This window comes from Fulmarus glacialis, unplaced genomic scaffold (genome assembly GCF_000690835.1).
Source record: "Fulmarus glacialis isolate BGI_N327 unplaced genomic scaffold, ASM69083v1 scaffold16581, whole genome shotgun sequence".
NCBI lineage: Eukaryota > Metazoa > Chordata > Aves > Procellariiformes > Procellariidae > Fulmarus > Fulmarus glacialis.
Genome location: NW_009195026.1, coordinates 7,175 through 25,505, shown reverse-complemented (window position 1 = coordinate 25,505; position 18,331 = coordinate 7,175). Strand labels below are relative to the sequence as shown.

The following is an 18,331-nucleotide window of genomic DNA, read 5'->3' as shown; positions in this document are numbered from 1 at the left end:
TGATTGTTATTTTTTGGATCCTAGTTTCTCAATTATGTCAAATTTCCATTACTACGTATGAAAAACATTAATGCTCAACTTGAAAACAGGTACTACGGAGTTCTCTGGAGGGCAGCCTAGAAAATTCATTTTGGTCTTACTATGTCTTTTAGTCAACACTGATCCCTATCAGGGTATTTCATTCCATTCATAAGTCTACTGTCTCATAGAGAAACATCATTAAAAGAAGCAACAAAGACCAGAAATTATACCCTTCTATTCCTTTAATAAATGTGTGTAGCTTGCTAAAAAAGATAAATGAATAGTGGTCCATGCTATTAAAAGTGGTACAAATTCTTCATAGATGCTGGTATATCACTTCTGCACAGCGTCAGGTTTGCTGATGAAAACTTTCTTTTGTCCTCTCAGGTTTTGAAGCAAATGCCTTGTGTTAACAATGTTGTAACCGGGCAAGGTTTTTAAATACAAAAATAATTGCTGTTTTATTGGTGTACTGAATTTTTTCTTCTGGTCTTTCTGAGGGAAGAAAATGAAGTCCTGAGTTTCCTTCTCTGCTATTCTTTGTTGCTCTGCTGAGTGATTACATTGCAGTTTGCGTCTAGGTTGCTAAATCAACTAGTTCTGGTGTGGTGGTAGTTCATGCTGTTAAAGGAGAGCTGTGGTGCTAAGAGATGGTTTTGTTTGCCATTCTAATGTTTTGGTTTATTGGATGTTTCTCAGCCTTGTGTGTGGTGCATGATTGAAAGCTCTTTGGTAAATGAGGGGAATAGCTGAACTTGTGTTATGCCCTGAATGTGTTTAATGCAGGAAAATCAAGCTCCCTGAATGCAGCGTGTTTAAAGTGGAAGGTAATAAATCTGCATTTTCTGTGTACACATACTATTATGTAGTGTATATACTTTCTTTTTGAAATGTTGCTAAGTACTCTTTGAATTCTGACTGAGAATTGTTGACAAAGGGAAACTAATAGTTAACAAGAAATCAGTATCGTGTATTGCTGTGGAAATCAGGCAAGCTTTGCTTCAGAGAAGTTACTCTCTCAGGTACGTGTATAATGCGTTTCAGTCTATCCTCAGTTGTCCATAACAAAACTGGAGTTCTTGTGGCACGCCATTGTTACAAGTTGATGCTGTTTCTTGACTTTTAAGAACTGAGAATGGTTTTGTCTGTATTTTTGGTGATACACCTGAACCAGATCCTTTTCTAACATTTTCCTTTCCAGGCTAAATAATATTTCTGGAGCAATGCAAATGGATAGCATGTGACAAAACTGATCATACTGTTTCCTGTTTTTAACAATTTTGAAAATTATTCTAGCAGATAACAGCCAGGGGGTCACACTGTTTATTCTGTGGTGCATGTAGAATTAAAGAGATATGAGCGGAGAATACACATAAAGTTATACTTTACTCTGATGAGAACAGAGAGAAAACGTATCAATCTTCAAGTTTAGGGCAAAATTTCAGATATGAAAACATATTGTTGCAGACTGTTTGTCAGACTGTTTGATCAGAACAGGCTGAAGGGCTTGGGTTTTTTGTTGTTTTCCTGGTTCCCTGAAGTTCAGAACTTTTCCATTTCTATACTACAGAAATACCATTCCATAATCTTTGCCATTTGTTTCAGTTGGTTTGAATGTTTAGCAGGTCAGTCTTCATCTGCTTGATGGGAAGTGGCTCTCAAAGAAAATAACTTAAGCCAGAACTACAACCTGTAACAGATTCTACATACTCTAGTCCTTCAATGAATGAAGGAATTGAGCAAAAGGGAAAAATTCATCATTGCTGCTGACAGAACTGAGAACAGCTAGGTAGTCCCATGCTTGGCTCATAGTCAGAGGTTGGTGATTAGTGATTTTGCTGTTGTCTGGAAAATCCTTCACTACAGAATCCAGTAAGTTTTGATCCTGATTTAGTTCTTGCCTCTGCTCGCTTATATTGGCAGTAGAATCTTTCACAGCGCTGAACAGAAAGAATACCCACTTTCACTGATGGCTAGATAGGAAAATATGCATCCAGCGCTCTCGGATAATGATCCATATTTGACCAAGCATGCAATTGTGCCAACTCTAAGTTGGTCTGTTTCTGTGCAGTGCATCACATTTAAAAATACAACTCTGAAAAAATCATCAGCTGTTGCAGAATGGAGCTGCTACCTCTTGAGCAAAGTTGACTGTAAAACAGTATTTTCTGTGAATTACAGTTTCTTATGGCACTTCAGTTTTTCTCAAGACTGTCTGCTTTTTTAAGCATATTGAAACTACCTGTCTCATAGTAGAAGTACATGTGCTTTTTGCAAGAGAATGTGCAACCTAAGACATACTGCTGCTATGTGAATAGAGCTTAGTTGTCATCTTCAGTCACCTTGTGTTTTACTGTAGGATTGCTCTTTAAGCATGATGGTCTGACTATCGTACGAAAGAGTGAAAATGTAGCATAGAATATTATATCAGTTCTGGAAATGTCATGGTTTTCTTTTTCTTAAATGTTTACATCAACATAGGTAAACAACTTAGCTTGCATTATTAGTTCCCAGTCTTTAGAAGGGAAGAATTGGTGTTTGTACAAGTTAGAGTTTCACTTTTCACCCGTCAGGTTGGGTTTGGTATTTTTTGGACTTTGCTTCAGTCATCTTTGTGAACCCTGTCCATTAATTGTTCCTTGCCTGTCTGTTGGTAAACAAAATACATCACTGTTATTGTCTGTTTGTAAGGCATTGTTTTAACTATTTTCTGAAGCCTTTTAATCTCTGAACAACCATTTAGATACCATGGAGATCCTGAGTAGGATTTCAGTAGTGGCTTTTATGGAAGGATTGAATTGGAAAAGTAGAGTTGTAATATTAAACTGAAACAAATATATTAACCTATCCCCAAAAAGCCTGCATCTAATCCAGTTGAATAGTTAAAAATTATGAATAAACGTGATTTGCAAGTCACATTAGAAGGTATGCATCCTGCAGAAGAATAGTCTGTCGTTAGCGTGCTTTTAAATGAGGGAGAAGAACATGACCTCACCAGCCAAAATCAGTTTTTCCCAATTTGAGATTTCAACATCATTGCAACACTCTGAGAATCCTTTTCAAAGGAATGAAGTAATCCAGCCTGTGGGACAGCTTGTTGCCACCTAAACAAATTTATTGTTACCAGAAGAAAAAATATTTTTTGTCCATTTATTTAATGCAGCTGTCATGGTGAATAATTTCATGCCCTTCAGACACAATTTCCCTTAGCAGATTGTGCCATTTTATTATTAATATTGCTGCCACGAAATTTTGGAAACCCACACAATATTGGACAGACCTCGGGACTTGAAGAAAACATGGTTGATCTGCCTTGGAGGCAAATTGTGCTTTTTGATATGAAGTTCCTAATGTCTCTGCCAGCTGGCTAACCATGAGATGACTGAACTGAAACCCAGGAACCCTCTTGGAGTATTGTAACTCAGCGTATGTGGACTGGAAAGGGGAGAAGTTTCTGAGAGTACTGCGAGTTTTCTTTGCTTGTGGAACATTCACATGGTCTGCATCCTCAGGAAGCCAAATACAAATGGGTACATAGTTCCTTTTTATTATGCCTCTCTTCATTATTTAATATTTCCCAGATGACTTCTGGGAAGTGAGGTCTCAATACTGAACCGGAGGTCCATGGACGATTTGGGATCAAACTGCACCAGGACAACCGGCATACTATGAGATAATGTATTTGAGGAGCAGAGGTGGCCATCTCAGTTGAGATCTGCACATTTGCAGCGTGCACTGTAAGTGGGTAAAAAGAAATTCAAGTTCTTACAACGTGGTGGTGTAAGACTGATTATACTTAGTTTTCTTATCATAGGAGAAATGAAAAGATAAAGAACAGAAATGGCCTAGAATTTAAAACATGAATGGCACAATTTCTTTCTATTTTGAATCTCTAGGGCAATCATCTTTATTCTCTCATAAAACTTGAATCAAAATTTGTTTCTCTTCTCCTGCTCAATCCGTTTCTTCAGGTACGAGTCAGAATCCTTCTGCCAACTGAAGGAACACCAAGTAACTCTTCTGATTCCTGCTCAAGATTAATCACTTTCTTCTTCACGGTGAAACTGTTTTGTTTCATTCTTACCAGTGGAGTGTTCCAGCAATTGCAATGTCTCTTTCTACCACTTTCAAATTTGCGTGGTACTGGATCTGCAGCCTGGAGCCTTAAATCTTCTTCATCCATGTACGTTGGAAAATTGGTAATGACAATATTTCATTCAGGTGGATTATCACTTTCTAACTGATTAGTAGTGTTTGGAAGCATAATATGCTCTTTTATTCATGGTTTTGCTTAAACCAGGTAAGCGCAAGTACTGTTACCAAACAAAAAGTACAGCAAGTTACTGGAAATGGAGAGACAAAAGTGTTTTGAAGTCGCTTATTTTTTCCATTCTGTGTTAGGTTTCTAGTCAGGAGGCTCTGGTCTCTTTGAATTGTAGGATTTGAGATTTGAATATGCAAAACCTTAAAGCTGCCTGGGTGGAAATGGCACAGTTTCATTTTTTTCTAATATTTTTCTGACTTGTGGAACTCTCAGATGGAATCTCTTTGGGAGGGGAGGCCTTTCCCTAGGGCTTGTGCTCTGGAGTATCAGTCATTCAAATATTTCTCCATACTGCTTCCCTTGTATGTGTGTTTGTTTCCTCAACTGTTCAAGGTACTCATGTATGAATGGATGTTCAGCTTTACACAAGAAATTTCTGATGCTTTTTATTGGGATGTCATCTGAACTGTCTGCTGTGACCAGTATATTCATATATGAAGTTGCTGTGTTTGAACAGTTAGTACTCTCAGGGGAAGACGTGAAGACCTCAAGGTAGTTATCACTTCACCAATTCCTGTGATGTTGTTGTCTTTGGAGAGAAATTATAAATGCAGTGCTTCTTGGAGGGGGGGGGGGGGGGAAGGAAACAAAACCAAACCAAACAAACAAACAAAAAAAACCACACCAAAAAAACCTCCCAACTAAACCTGAGAAGTGAAAACTCTCCATCTAAATGAAGAAAAAACAAAACAAAGCAAAACAAAAAAACCACACACACAAAGAAAAAAGAAAAATGGGAATTTGATTAGTTTTACTCCAATTATCTGAGCTGGAATCTGTCTCGTGTGGCTAGAATGTGCTAGCACCTCCACTGTCTGAGGTGTCTGCTTTAGCAACTGGCTGCATATATATTTGTGGAGGAGAATCTGAAATTAATCCCTACCATTTTTTGTCTGCAGGTCAAAAGTATAGTTGAGCAAGCTGATTTAGAAAGCAGTTCATCTTGAAAAAGCCTGTTAAGGGTGATTTGAAAGTCCTTTTTAACTCTCTTTAAAAGCACAAGCTATTGACAGATTACCTGTAAACTGAAATGTTGCCCCCCCAAAAAAATAGAAGCATCTTTCAAAAACTAAGATTTCTTCTGCTAAATCTTGTAGGATGTTGCCTTTCTCTGGGGATTAGCACAGAAAGGGAACAGAACTGCAGCTCTTCCCTGCTTCAGAGTGTAAATGGCCTTAAAATACAAAAAACTAAATACTTGTTTTGACAGGTAAGTAATACAGACAATGACTTTAATTTGGCACTACACCATATGTGGATGACAAGGTATTTTAAGCAGCATTTAAAAATAACCTTTTTATTCTGTTTTGGTAAGTCTGATGCAGACAATAATAAAAGTTTTGTTTGACCACTGTTGCTGATTCAGGTACTAGTGTTTGTACATGTAGCTTCTGGTTTTTTATTACTGTTTGAAGTGCAGAAAACACAGCTTTACCGACAAACACCTACACTGTTTCAACTTACTAATCTGTGGATGCTCAGAACTCTTGTGCAAGCAATGAGTCTTTACTGCTGTTCTTTGAGGTGTTTGTTTTTCCATTTCCTTTGAACTGAAGTTGCCAAATTCTTTTCTTTGAAGAAGATGTGGACAGATTAACTTGTCTGGTAGCAGATCTCATTGTACTCTTCAATTAGAGTCACACAGAAATCAAGATTTTTCAGGTAATGACAACCAGATGGCTCTAAAGCTTTGATTTCATGTTAGGATTAAATTGGGGAAAAAACAAAAGCTTGAAATTGTTTCCAGTATAATTAAATTTTTGTGGTTGCATATTGCCTGATACAGTTTTAAACCATTAACTTCTACTTCATGAAAGAAAAAGTCACCACTTTTCTATGGAAAAAATTTCAGTGGATTAACATGGCACTGTTGTGTGGAGTATCACTTGCAGTCCGCAGTCAAGATTTTGCGCTCCATTGAACTTACATGCTGCATAAATATGGAACAAGATCTTTCTTCTGCCTTAAGGAGAGGCATCAAAATTAAATGCTCTTTTTATATCCTGCTAAAAAGCTTGACAACTGCTGACATCTAACGGAAAACAGGATTTAACTTGCTACTAGCTGCTTTTGGATTTGGGAGTCTTCAAATATATTGTAGCAAGAAATAATTCTTCTGAAGCATTCCAAGGTTTCTTACTGAATCTTTTGCTTTTTTCCTCTTGGAATGAAGGAAAATAAGGATAAATATCCAAACCAAAGCACTAAAGATACTTCTGATAGAAGAACCCGCTGACTTCACTCTGGCTAAGAAATCTCAGAACTTCAGCTTGCTCAGAGATGCTACTGAGATCTCTCAGAAAGAAACGTACTTGAAGCTCTAATGTGAACGGTTCAAACAGGTTTGCACAGTGTATGGTATGATTACTGCACATTTTGCAATAGGTACTTTATAGTTAAGGAGGAATGTGAATACCCTTTTCCAAGGAGTTTATAATCTACATATTCCTTTATTAGGAATATAACGATTTGTATCTCCTTTCCCTTCTCCCAGCAGGCAGAGAGAATCTGCTGTAAGGCTGAAGGGATGGTCCTGAAGAAAACTTGGGTATAAACTTCTTCCTTTTTACTTAAAAGTCTGTCTGTTACAGCCTCATTGCAGTATATATATTCCAGATGTAGCTTGAGAAGAATATTCAGATACCCTTTAAGCAATTTATCTACAAATCTGTTGGGGAGAGACACTAACATGGTGAGTATGCTGCATTGCTAGTAGTATGCTAACAGTGCACGTCTGTACCTCCTACTTGAAATGAACTTGGAGCAGAATAAAAATCTGACTAAAAAGCTAGATTTACCTCAGTAAAACCATAAGTGACTGATTGGCTTTGGGTCAGTTTGGGGAACTGATGAAACCTGTGACCTTCAGTGATAAATAATTCTCTATCACTTCCTTTGCCAGTTGTGTCCAGTACTGGCTTGTAGAAGATTGAGTCCTGTGGATTTCCATCCTTCTCTTGTTCCTAAGCTAGACTTACAATGTGCTACGTTGAAGGAAAGGGCTATCTGGAAGTTAAGACTGGCATGATTTATGTTTGCTATGCAAAAATGCTAACCATATTATGTTGTCACTTTGCACTCTGCTTTTATAGTTTCTTGGGTTCTGCACCTAAATCATAGGCTTGAATTTCATTTGAAAAGCCACAGTTGTCCAGAGAATTTCTCTCTCAAAGGCTGTTCTCTGCTACATACTCTGATGCAGCAGCATCCAGTGCAGTCAGAGTTTTGGAGACGAGTTTCTCAACAGTGTCTGTTACAGCCGAGCGATCTCATAGAGATTGTCTTTCTCAGGGAGTATTGCAAAATTCCTCTCTTCATTCAGACATTTCTTCTCAGCGTCTGACCTTTTTGGTGCTAAGTTCTGTAAATAGAAAATACGGGTGCTGTGTTCTTGTTCACGGACAGTTGTTTACTATTCCTAATGAAACAACTTCAGAAATACACATTACTTAAAAATCTGTGCAATTGATGTGACGTCCAGGGTTGGTGATGAGGTGACTACATTTTTGCAGGAGTGTAATTTATGTATGTTCTTCATCTGGGTGTTTTTATTCACAGAGGGATTGATTTCAAATGTCATTGCCTTGGAAAATATTCTTTCTGCAGCAGTTCCATATCAGTCTCTTATTTAAATGAATGCTTTAGGTTGAGACTTCGGTATATTAGTTCTTCCAGTTTAGGAGATTTACCTTTCTAAGGTAAAGATGTATAGCTTGTCTCTTGTAGCACGCATTGATTTTCCTTTTCTGGACTGTTGTGGCATTTCCTTTTATCTTAATTTGTCCTTGGCTACATGCATCAAGATGAGGGAAATCTATTTTCAACATCGGAAGCTACTTGTTAGCCTCAATGTACAGGAGAGACAAATAATGTACTTCTCTCCTTGTGATAATTAACCTAATTGGGCATCTTTTTTTATGCGTTTATGACCAGTTTAGCACAGATCATAAACAAATGTGTAATGCACCTCATATGTATATTATATAAAATTTAAATAAATGTGTGATGCTGAAATCAGTTTCCTTTACATTCAGTTCTCCAGCTGGCTTAGTCCAGTCCAGCAGGGATTTAAGACCTGTACATGGGCTCCAGAGCCTTCTGCACTGCTATTTTTCAAGTTTCAGTCTTTGCTGTGATTATTTTTTTTTTTCCTCTGTGTTTGTGTCAAGCTGTATAGACCTGGTGAGTACGGAGTTCAGTATAGCTGAATGTACAGATGGAGTCTGTGTATTGTAGAAACATTGTTAACTTTTTTTTTAATATTACTGGTTTCATTGTTCCCTACCTTGGATACACCAGTTGTGGAGAAGGAAGACCTCTGGAAATAATGGTGCTAAAACTGCATTGAGTTTAAAGTCATTAATGTTATTAAAATATTTTACACATACGCACCTGGTTGACATCTTCCCTGGCAAAGAGGATATAAATTAGCAGCAAAATCAAGACTGGACAGTATTCTGGGGGATTTTGGAAAGTATGAAAGGGTAGAAGTACATTGTGAAAAAGTAAGAATTGGAATTCAGCATTCAGTATCAGATTCCTTTTTTTGCTGACTTTCTAGCTGTGATAAAAGACAAAGGTTTTGAAAATAGGATAATACGTAAAATGCTGCTTTTGATGGTCTCGGGGAGAAGAATGCTCGGTAGCAATTAGGCACCATTTTTTTTGACTTATCAACTTGGATTTTTTTGTTTGGCTGTTTTTTTTGCTGATGTCATTGTCACGGAGTTTGGTTTATTTTGAGAGCAGTTTTGCCTTTGAAAGCAGCAGCGTCACTGACATGTTGCCCTTGAACCCTATGCACACAGGGATTCCGTCCTGCGCCCGGGATGCGTCTGAGCCAAGCTCTGGACAGTTAATGTGGAGCAGATAAGCCCTGTTACCAGAGAGGGAATGGCACAAAGATGCATGTCTTCAGTGATGCTTCTCAGAAATCACCTTATAACTTCTCATAGACTAATTAACTTGATTTTTATCTAGGGGTTTACCCTCATGAGTCAGTCCTCTTCCATTTTGCAGATGGGCTGGGGGGATGCTACATCTTCATGTGGGATGGTGGATGAATCGCGTGTAATTTTGAGCTGCCTATGGTGTGGATTCATGTGCTGGGGCACACTGAATGTCCAAAGCTATGCTATAGTTGTATGTATTGATAACATACCTGTGTGCTAACTCGTAACAGTGCAGAACTGAGTTGCCATGGCAGGGGATTTTCCCAATGCTACAGTTCTGTTTAAATGTCTTATGGGGAAAACAGACATTGCAGAGCTGTCAGCATAAAACCTTCCTCCCTTGCTCCTTTATTTGTACCAGGATTTAAGGCGATTGTATGTAGATCTTTCACATGAAGGGCCTGATTTTTTTTTTTGTAACACCTTATTTACCTTGTCATTACTCCATTACTTTTACGGATTTCTGTTTTACACCTGCATGATATCAATTACATCTACAATATTTGCATTTATCTATCCTCTCCGCCTCCTCTCCCCCAGCTCTCTTAATTGTTATTTTGTATGTGTGAGAATCGTTTCTCAACTTCAGCTTCCAGCGTGCATTGTTGTGTTTTGGACGTGGAGCTGTTAACTCTATGGTTTATTTCCAGTGGAAAAAAACACTGAATGATTGCAAACACATGACCATTCAATAATACACTGAATAAAGTCAATTGAACTGCCATCAGAAGGCTTGTAGGAGAAGCTTTGTGAGATGGTGAACTGAGTTTTGCAAGCTGCTCAACTAGCAAGATCCTTGGATCACTGGAGCGTGTTGTAGGGACTGTGTAAGAGCCGGTAAATTTTCAGAAAAGACTTTTGGGACATTACATATGGCTTTCAGGTGATGTCAGTGCCATGCTCCTCAGGAACACCTTCCACGCTGGTTCCAGAATCATTTGCAAAGAGAGGAGCTGCTCTGCAAAAAATTGCTGCTGCCACTGGTTGCTGGAGAGTAACTTCTGCGGAAAGAACAGCTGGGTGGCTCTGAGGCTGATGGTGGGCTGTGGTTGACATAGCAGGCCATACAGTAGTATTAACAGAGGTAGGATCTTCTGATGGTAACTGCCGGTCTACTGACTGACTGCGGCCTTCATACTCACTGTTTGTTAAGAAACAGATCTTGAGAATTGTAGTAAGGCTATTCCCACATAAATGCTGGCCTGTGATTCATGACGCAGTCAAAAGCTAAACTTGTTTTGCTTAACCAGTGAATTTGGAGGCAAATGGACACAGACGGGGTGTGGTGATCTGAGTAAATCAATACCATTGGGAGATGGTGGGCTTTACTGTGAGTGTACTGATGCAGACAGACCGTAGGCTGTTAGCAGGGAATAGGACGGCCACTGAGTGTGTAAAGGAAAGAAATTGCCATCTTTTTTTGAATTGCACAGCACGGTTATATGGAAACAAGTTTACAACAACTTGGGTGAAAGAGGATTCTGCAGTTTTGTCTCAGTTATTGGAGACTTCACACGGCAACAATGTCTTCAGCACCGACAGATGCTCTGTGCCATTGCAGTCTTCCCCACAGCAGCGGCTCAGGAAACACTGGTCCAGTGTGAGGTGGCCCCTTCTAAAAAATGAAATGCAATCGTCTTTATGAGTAAACCTGGGATCTGCAAGGATTTTGTTTCCCGATTGGTGTGACTGTTCAAATGCAGAAAGCATTGCCACCAGCATCCTGCTTACAGTGCAGGTACAGAAGATGCTTACGCAAGCAAATCGTATAGTGTTAATGGACACGTCTCTAGTTAAGTGCTAACATACGGGTGAGTATTGTCACTCCTTTACATTTCAATACATAATCAAAGCCTCATGAAGTTCCTGAAACAGAACATTTGTCACCAGATCAAACACTCCTGCTTGTTACCACCTTGGGAAGCCAAGATCCTGTGCCATGAATATAGAGACCTTCACTGACTGGACCATCATGGAGATGGTGTTTCCAACTTCCAGATGCTGCCAGTTCCTGCACAGAGATTGCTCTGGTCTTTTGGGTAACATTGCTCATTAAAAGTTTAGTCAGAAACGGAGGTGAGATCCTTTTCAAGCTGAGGGGTTAGAAATAGCTGCTGAATAAATGGTCTGTTTGAAGTCGCAGCGTGACGAAGATAAACGCAGTGAAGGGCTCTACCTGAGCTCTGGCAGCAGCGGTGACTCAGGTGCTGCACAGGGGCTTGCGCTCTGCCCAGAGGTTATTTGAAGCGTCCACTGCTGAGTAAAAAGCCTCTGGTGGTCTGTGCTCGCTGGGAAATGCCATGCTATGGGCATGGCCTTCCACAAAAGAAACAACAAACTGAAAAATCTCTGGGCCAGCAGCTGTCAGAGCTGAGAAGACACAGCTGTGCTGCTGCTCGGCATAATGCTCACAGCTGCAGCCCGGGGCATTTCTAAACATGAATAGATGATATTCTGCTTTATAACGATTGCTCAAGAGAGGAGAGCACTGTGGCTTTTAAAAATACAGTTTCTACAGCTTTTTGTAACTGTAGCTACTATTCCTGAAGTGTTTTATTTAAAAAGAGCCTTTGTAGTTGTTTTTATTTGAACACAGGTTGCACTGCCAGTCACGGGGACTTAGTAGACGCAGAGATGCGTGGGGCTGGCCTCACTTTTCCCTTGAGCGTGAATTCATTGTGTTTTCAAAAGTTGTCCTTATTTCTACTGTTTCTTACTCACAGACCTGAAAATCAGAAATGGAAAACAATTACTTAAGCTGTTGAATATTCTGTGCTCTCTCTCTGACAACCAAATGAGGACAGGTTTTATATGGAGATGTATCAATATGTATATACACATATATGTTGTCAGGTATCTAGCTTAGTTTTTTAAAATAATACAAAGTATTTTTTTATCATTTCTGTTCTTTGTGTAAAGCTATGGATGGCATATATGTGCTTTGGGAAATCCAGTAAAATATTTTCCTTGAAGTTTCAGGTTTTTTCCTCTATCTTGTATTTTTCATGCTGCCCAGCTTTTCACTTCACCACTTGCTTCTGGCTGCTTATTTTCCATGATTGCCGTAAGACAAAAAGATTGATCCTGTCGGGTACAGGCTGGCACTTTTAGGAACAATCCTTGTTAATCTAGTAGAACAATTAGTGAGAAAACGATAAAAGCCTGAGCAATAAACACCAGCAGGGAAGCTGCCACATTTGGCTCTTGCCAATTGGACTTAATGCTGTGTCATTAAGAGTTGCTTAGTAGGTAATGGGAAATAGCCACAGAAAGTGTCTGTAGTGCCTATTTTATTGGAATAGCAAAACCAAGAACGGTGTTTGACCCTAATGCACAAAATGAAAATTACCCTATGAACTTTTAATCAAAAGCCTAGTGCTAAAAAACAAATTACTAAATTTGGGAAGCCTATAGAAGTATTGCAGAGGCTGACAGTAGGTGTGATTGCTTACTGTAAATGCTGAAAGTCAGCTCAAAAGAAGAAAATAGGAAATTTCTCAAATTTTAGGTCTTTGTAATGTTTGTATGTTACCAAAAAAAAAAAAGAATAAAAAGTTGATCATGACATGGGACTTCATGACATGGGACTTCACCTGCCACTCAGCAGCCTGAGAAGAAATTAGTATATAAATATGGATTGTATCCTCACGTGTTGAGTGTTGACCTAAATCTGCTTTCCTTGAGATCCATGGCACAGCTTTCACTGGCTGTACTTGAATAGCCGTTCTCAAGCATTCTAGATCAGGCCCGCTTTTAAAAAATGGATTTACTAGTTTAGTATTTATCTATGCATGGACGCATGTGCTTGTTCTCTAGCAGCCTGCCTCCCATCTTCTCCTGCTCCAGCGGCCTCCCCTCCCCTCCCTGCTGGTTTTGGGTGGTGGAGGCGAGTCTGCACTCAGATTCCAGCAGAGGCTGACTAGCCTCTCACTCCTTTGTGCACCCTTGCTCAGAGTAAGTATCTCCCTTGAAAGCCGCTGGGCTACAGGGTGGCCTCCCTGTCCCAGTGCCTGCCCGCACTGCACTGTCTGGACAGAGCTCCCTGTGAGACATCTCCCTTCTCCACCCTGCTCATCTCTGCACCCAAGCTTTAGTGCTTGCACCCGAGCTGCCGCAGGCAAGCTGGTGTGCCGGGGCACCCCAGAAGGGAGGGTGCAGCCCTGTCTGTGTGGCTTCATTGCCACTGTCTCATCAAAACAGGGCTTTTCATTGCATACGTCAAGGGAGAACAGCTCAACTAGCTGCTGCTGTGAAGCTGGCACCTGGCACAGCCCCACTCCCCAGTTCCCATCCCCTGGTCCATGGTTCATGCTAATACGGTATTTCATGCTGTGCAAAAAGAAAAAGATTTTGCTACGAGCTAGAGATACCAGTCTGTCCTGGGGGACCCCACAGGGTGTTTCATCCTTGAGACTGATCTCCACAGTCTCTCTGTGCATCGCTTCACCTTCCCCTGGAGTGGGTCTGCAGCACAGGGCAGCTCTGTGCACCAGAGGCAGAGGAAGGGGTGTCTTCTCCAGCTGAAAAGTGATGTCGGATCTCTCAAATGTGTAATTGGTACTGTAACCTGGATTAATCCGTCCTTCCAATGCATATAATGGGACAGCAAATGTTACTGAGATTTCATGGCCACTGGTTCACCAGGGGATGCTTAGCTGGAGAGAGCTGCCCTGATGCCAAATACGCATCTGAGATGTGTATTTGAGGGAAGATCCCTTTCAAGAATATCTGCTTGAGCTGGGAACCTCTAGGCCTGGTTCAGTCACTGCAGACAGGTCCAAGTTAATAGCAGGCGTAAAGAAAAAACAGAGATGTTTTATTGCTTGTCAGAGATTCCCCCCAAGCTATTTTGGCATTGGCACACGTGAACATTCACTAGGAACTTCTTCAAGCTCTAATTAGCTGTATTTGAGTAATAAGAGCTTCTATGGTGAGTAATAACATGGATGAGTAGGTAAGGGCTCTGGAGGCCTCGCCAGCGTAGTCACATCTCCCTCTTTCGGCTGCTACAGGACACCAGCGGCCAGGAGGCAGGAAACCACGATTTTTAGTGCTTAGTGGTCTTTGCTGCTGTTTAGCTGTGTGGACTGCATGCGTTGCTGTGGATTGGAAGTGTAAAAGGATAGCCCCGAGAAATTGTTCCCAGAGGAGACAGTTATGGGTGGCTGTGGGCTTTTTGCATATACCACAGAAATTTGGACAGAGGGAAGGAAAGGATTTTTTTTTTAAAGATGAAACCAAGTCAGCAGTAGATGAGTGTGCTACCCCCATTGCTTCCTGGGGTAATTAGTGGGAAATGGTGAAGCGAGAGCCCACCCAAGCCTGAGGGTCACAACTGTAGTCACCGTGTGGGCAGCGGCTCTCCCTTCTCCTCCCAGCCCCCCAAGCAGACACACTTTGTCAGTAGAAATCTCCCTGTGACAGGCACCCATTAGTCCTTGTTTGAAAACTAGCTGCTCTATCTTGGGCACCGCTAGAATGTAAATGAAATTACACACCATACCTTGCCCAGCACAACCAGTGAAACCCTAATTTCTTAAGAATTCACACCCTATTTCCCTTATGCTTCAGGCTCCATTGCCCTTAGAGTAACGCCCGCTCTCTCCACGTCCCAGCAGATGTGCTGCCTTCTCCATATCCAGTGCTCCTATGACCCAGGTGGAGGGAAGGCAGCGTCAGTCCCCGCTTCCTCCTCTGCCAGCCGGCTGCTGCTTTCCAAGGCTCTCGCAGGAGCACGGGGCTGTGATTCAACTCACCCCGCTTCAGCACTGCGCGGCAGAGCTGCGCCTGCCTGGGTGCAACCCCCCTGGCTCCGGGCAGAGGAGCCCCCCCGGAGGAGGCAGCTGCACCCCAGGCTCCCCAGAGAGGAGCTCTGCTTGCAGAGGGAGCGTGGAGCGACCAAAAGGTGGGTAGATGCTCCCTCTGCATCCCTGACATCTCTGTGCTCTCTGTCACACTTGGCTGAAGTGGGCAGGGGGTTGAAAAGCTGCTGGGGAAGGTGCCAGCCAGACAAATGCCCTGTGGTCTCACGTCCTTCGCAGAGTCTCTCTAGCCCTGCTTTTTTTTCCCTATTTCTGTTGGATGGAAAACCTGCCCGGCCAGAATTCAACCGATGGACGCAAGCAGTGAGGCCTCATCACAGGCAAAGGATAAGTGATGTGAGATGCTGTTTGTTGTGGTCATGCTGGTCCCCATTTCACAAAAACCAGTATAAAACACAGCTCTGTAGTTTCCACTTCCTTGCAGTTATATGGCAAACACTGGAGCAAAAATACTGTTCCAAATACTGGGTCCAATCCTGTTCAACATCTTCATTAATGATGGGGTTGTGGAGTCTCCCTCCTTGGAGATATTCAAAAGCCATCTGGATGTGGTCCTGGGCAACTGGCTCTCGGTGGCCCTGCTTGAGCAGGGGGTTGGGCCAGGTGACCTCCAGAGGTCCCTTCCAACCTCAGCCACTCCGTGACTCTGTGATTTGGGGCACCGCATTGCCCTCAGCGCCCCGCTTTACTAGCACCCACAAACTGCACGTTAGCAGAGGAAGCAAGAAACTCTGTTTAAAAGGGCTTTGTTCCAGCAGGATGTCTTCAGTAAACATGTATCTTATGTCCCCAAATAGTTTCGCTACAGCCAAAAGAATTTACGAACCCCTTCCCTGAGCCAGGCCATCATTGCCTTTTCCAGCAGTGTCGGTTTTGCCTACCCAAGGCCTCACTTAAGCTCTGAGGTAGTTATTGCCTGCAGGAACGGCACCGTCCTGTCCTTCACAGTGCCACCAGCAGCACTTCTCAGATGCTGTACATTTGAGTGCAGCACCTGTAAACTTTGGGATGTGTCTCCGTCTGCCTCCAGCCACCCCTTCCTGATCCTCCAGACAAGTTGCACTTCAGAGTAGACTGACCCCGAGGCACTGGGGTGAGGGTGCGGGTTTAAACGAGCACGTTGGTTAGTGGGGGCTGCTTGGCCCCCCAGGGATGCCGGCAGGAGGAGTAAGCCTTTTTGCTGCAGTGTTATTCTTTTCCCAACAAAAGGCAAGAAATTCCCAGGGTAACGCTTTAGAGCAGAAGTTATCAAATAGTTCTCTAGGGATGTAAAGGGGTAACTTAAATTATGCGTTTATTTAAAAATGGATTGAGTAAATTTGGTGTTGGAGTTGTAAAATATACAAACCTCAAGAAATGAACAAACAGAAGCAGGAAATCTGGCTAGCCACGCTCGCAATGGGGGGAACCATTCTAAAACCGTCCCTGTTTCGGAGACCCCATCCTTCCCTGATGTTACCACATGCTTCCTCACCCCTGCAGATGCACTGCCTGCGGATCGCCCTGTGCGCTTGCCTGATGCTAGAGCCGTGATTTTCCTCTCCCGTGTCACTTGCTGTGCTCTAGTACCCAGCTGGCATCTTGCAGCACATCCAACAACACCTTGATCTCCCCCCAGTCTTCTCCCCAAGTGTTTTGCACGGGGATGTTGTTGCTCATCCACAGTTATGCATCGCTGCCCTCCCCGAGCCCTCTGGCCATGCCTCTCCCAGGACCTCCCTCCTCTTCACAGCCTTTCCCTCCCCACCGCCGCCTCTGCCAGGACGAGAGAGCCCTTAACACTAAATGCTTCGCCACACTCCATCAGGTGGAAAAGCGGCCACTGAGTCCTGGTTACAGAGAAAAGAAACCTCCTTGGGTTTACACCCCTACAGCAATGGGGCTGTGGACCTCAGGGCCCAGCACTTCACCGGCTTGTGTTAAAACCCACAGGGACCGACAGGTCCCAAATAATGTGCTCCTTTTTCACCATGGGCAGGTTGCGGAGCAGAGATGTTTGGGGCAGTTTTGCCAGCAGAAGCACGTTGTAAGGGGACATGGGTGGGTGTTCAACATGGCACTCTCCTCCCAGGTGATGGGCTAATGGGGGCTGGTTGTGGGGCGAAGTGGTGCCGGCTGCGCACCTGCTCTCCTCCAGCACCACGGGTAACGCTGCTGGTGAATGGTCGATCCTGGGCTGCTTCCACCAGCACACGCTCACCTACTTGGCCGCAGCACGCAGCTGCATGGGGGGCTCTTGCCAAACAGCAGAGGGGAGGCAGGGGGGAGCATTGTTCATGCTGGCTACAACAAACACTGTTTTTACATCTCCCAGACAGGGTCAACTATCCCCATGGGGTGCTTGAAATGCTGGAATTCACCAGCTGTTTTCTTTGGACACTGGCATGTTGTATCTGGACAGAAACCGAGGCGTGCTGTTGGACTGGGCACATCCACTGGACTGCTGCGCCAAGAAAACTTTGCCCACTGCTAGGACCTCTGCCTGCTTTATAAACAGAAAGGCTGTTTGCCCTGATCTGTGGCCCTCTGGAGAAAAGAAGGAAGGCAGCTCGCCCAGGGTCACGGGGAGAGCTGGAGCAGGGCGATTTCCCAGGCTCCAACCCGATAGCATCATCTCTACCCCTCCCCTCTGAGGGCCTCCGGCAGGACCCCACCAGCTTTGAGCAGGGGAATAAAACACACAGCATAAAAACCCAGCACCTGAGGCAAGTGATAGACCTCACCCAAGGAGCTGTCTTACAGGCCAGAGAGAAAATACTCAGAATAAAGGATGCTGTAAAGAGTGCCCATGAGGTTCTTAGCACATGGTGGCTGCACACAGGACCCGGGGCTGCTTTCACAGAGACTTAGCTGCGGAGCAGTTCCTGGGAGCAGCCGGAGGCTTTGAACCCTTCTGGGATGTCGCTGTCCAGTTTGGAAATTATTTTGTAAATGGGTTTCTTCCAGGAGGGGTCAGTGTCCTTGCCCGCCCTGACGGCGCTGAAGAACTCCCGCAGTGTCAGACTGGCCACCTCCAGGAACTGCCCTGGCACCTGCGGCGAGACGGGCATCAGCCCACGGCACCACTGGGTCCCCGGCTCCCCCTCGCCCCGGCAAACCCCATCACCCCGCCACCTCTGCCCCCCAGCTCCCCTTCCTCACCTCAAAGTCGTTCCCCTTGTTATAGTGCATGTTGAGAGCGCGGAAAAGCTCCGAGTCCCGGGAGACCTGGA

General features: G+C 43.2%; 1 protein-coding gene across 1 annotated transcript in view; it reads right to left on the bottom strand.

Annotated features, from left to right (window-relative positions):
• Positions 1-17,965: 17,965 nt before the first annotated feature.
• LOC104084227 (prospero homeobox protein 2-like) overlaps positions 17,966-18,331 on the bottom strand; it is a gene marked incomplete at its 5' end in the record, with an annotated part of 6,552 nt that continues 6,186 nt past the window's right edge. Inside the window, 2 exons of the mRNA XM_009587978.1 lie at positions 17,966-18,151; positions 18,261-18,326. Of these exons, the coding sequence (XP_009586273.1) occupies positions 17,966-18,151; positions 18,261-18,326 (252 nt within the window). The remainder of the gene's footprint in view (positions 18,152-18,260; positions 18,327-18,331) is intronic.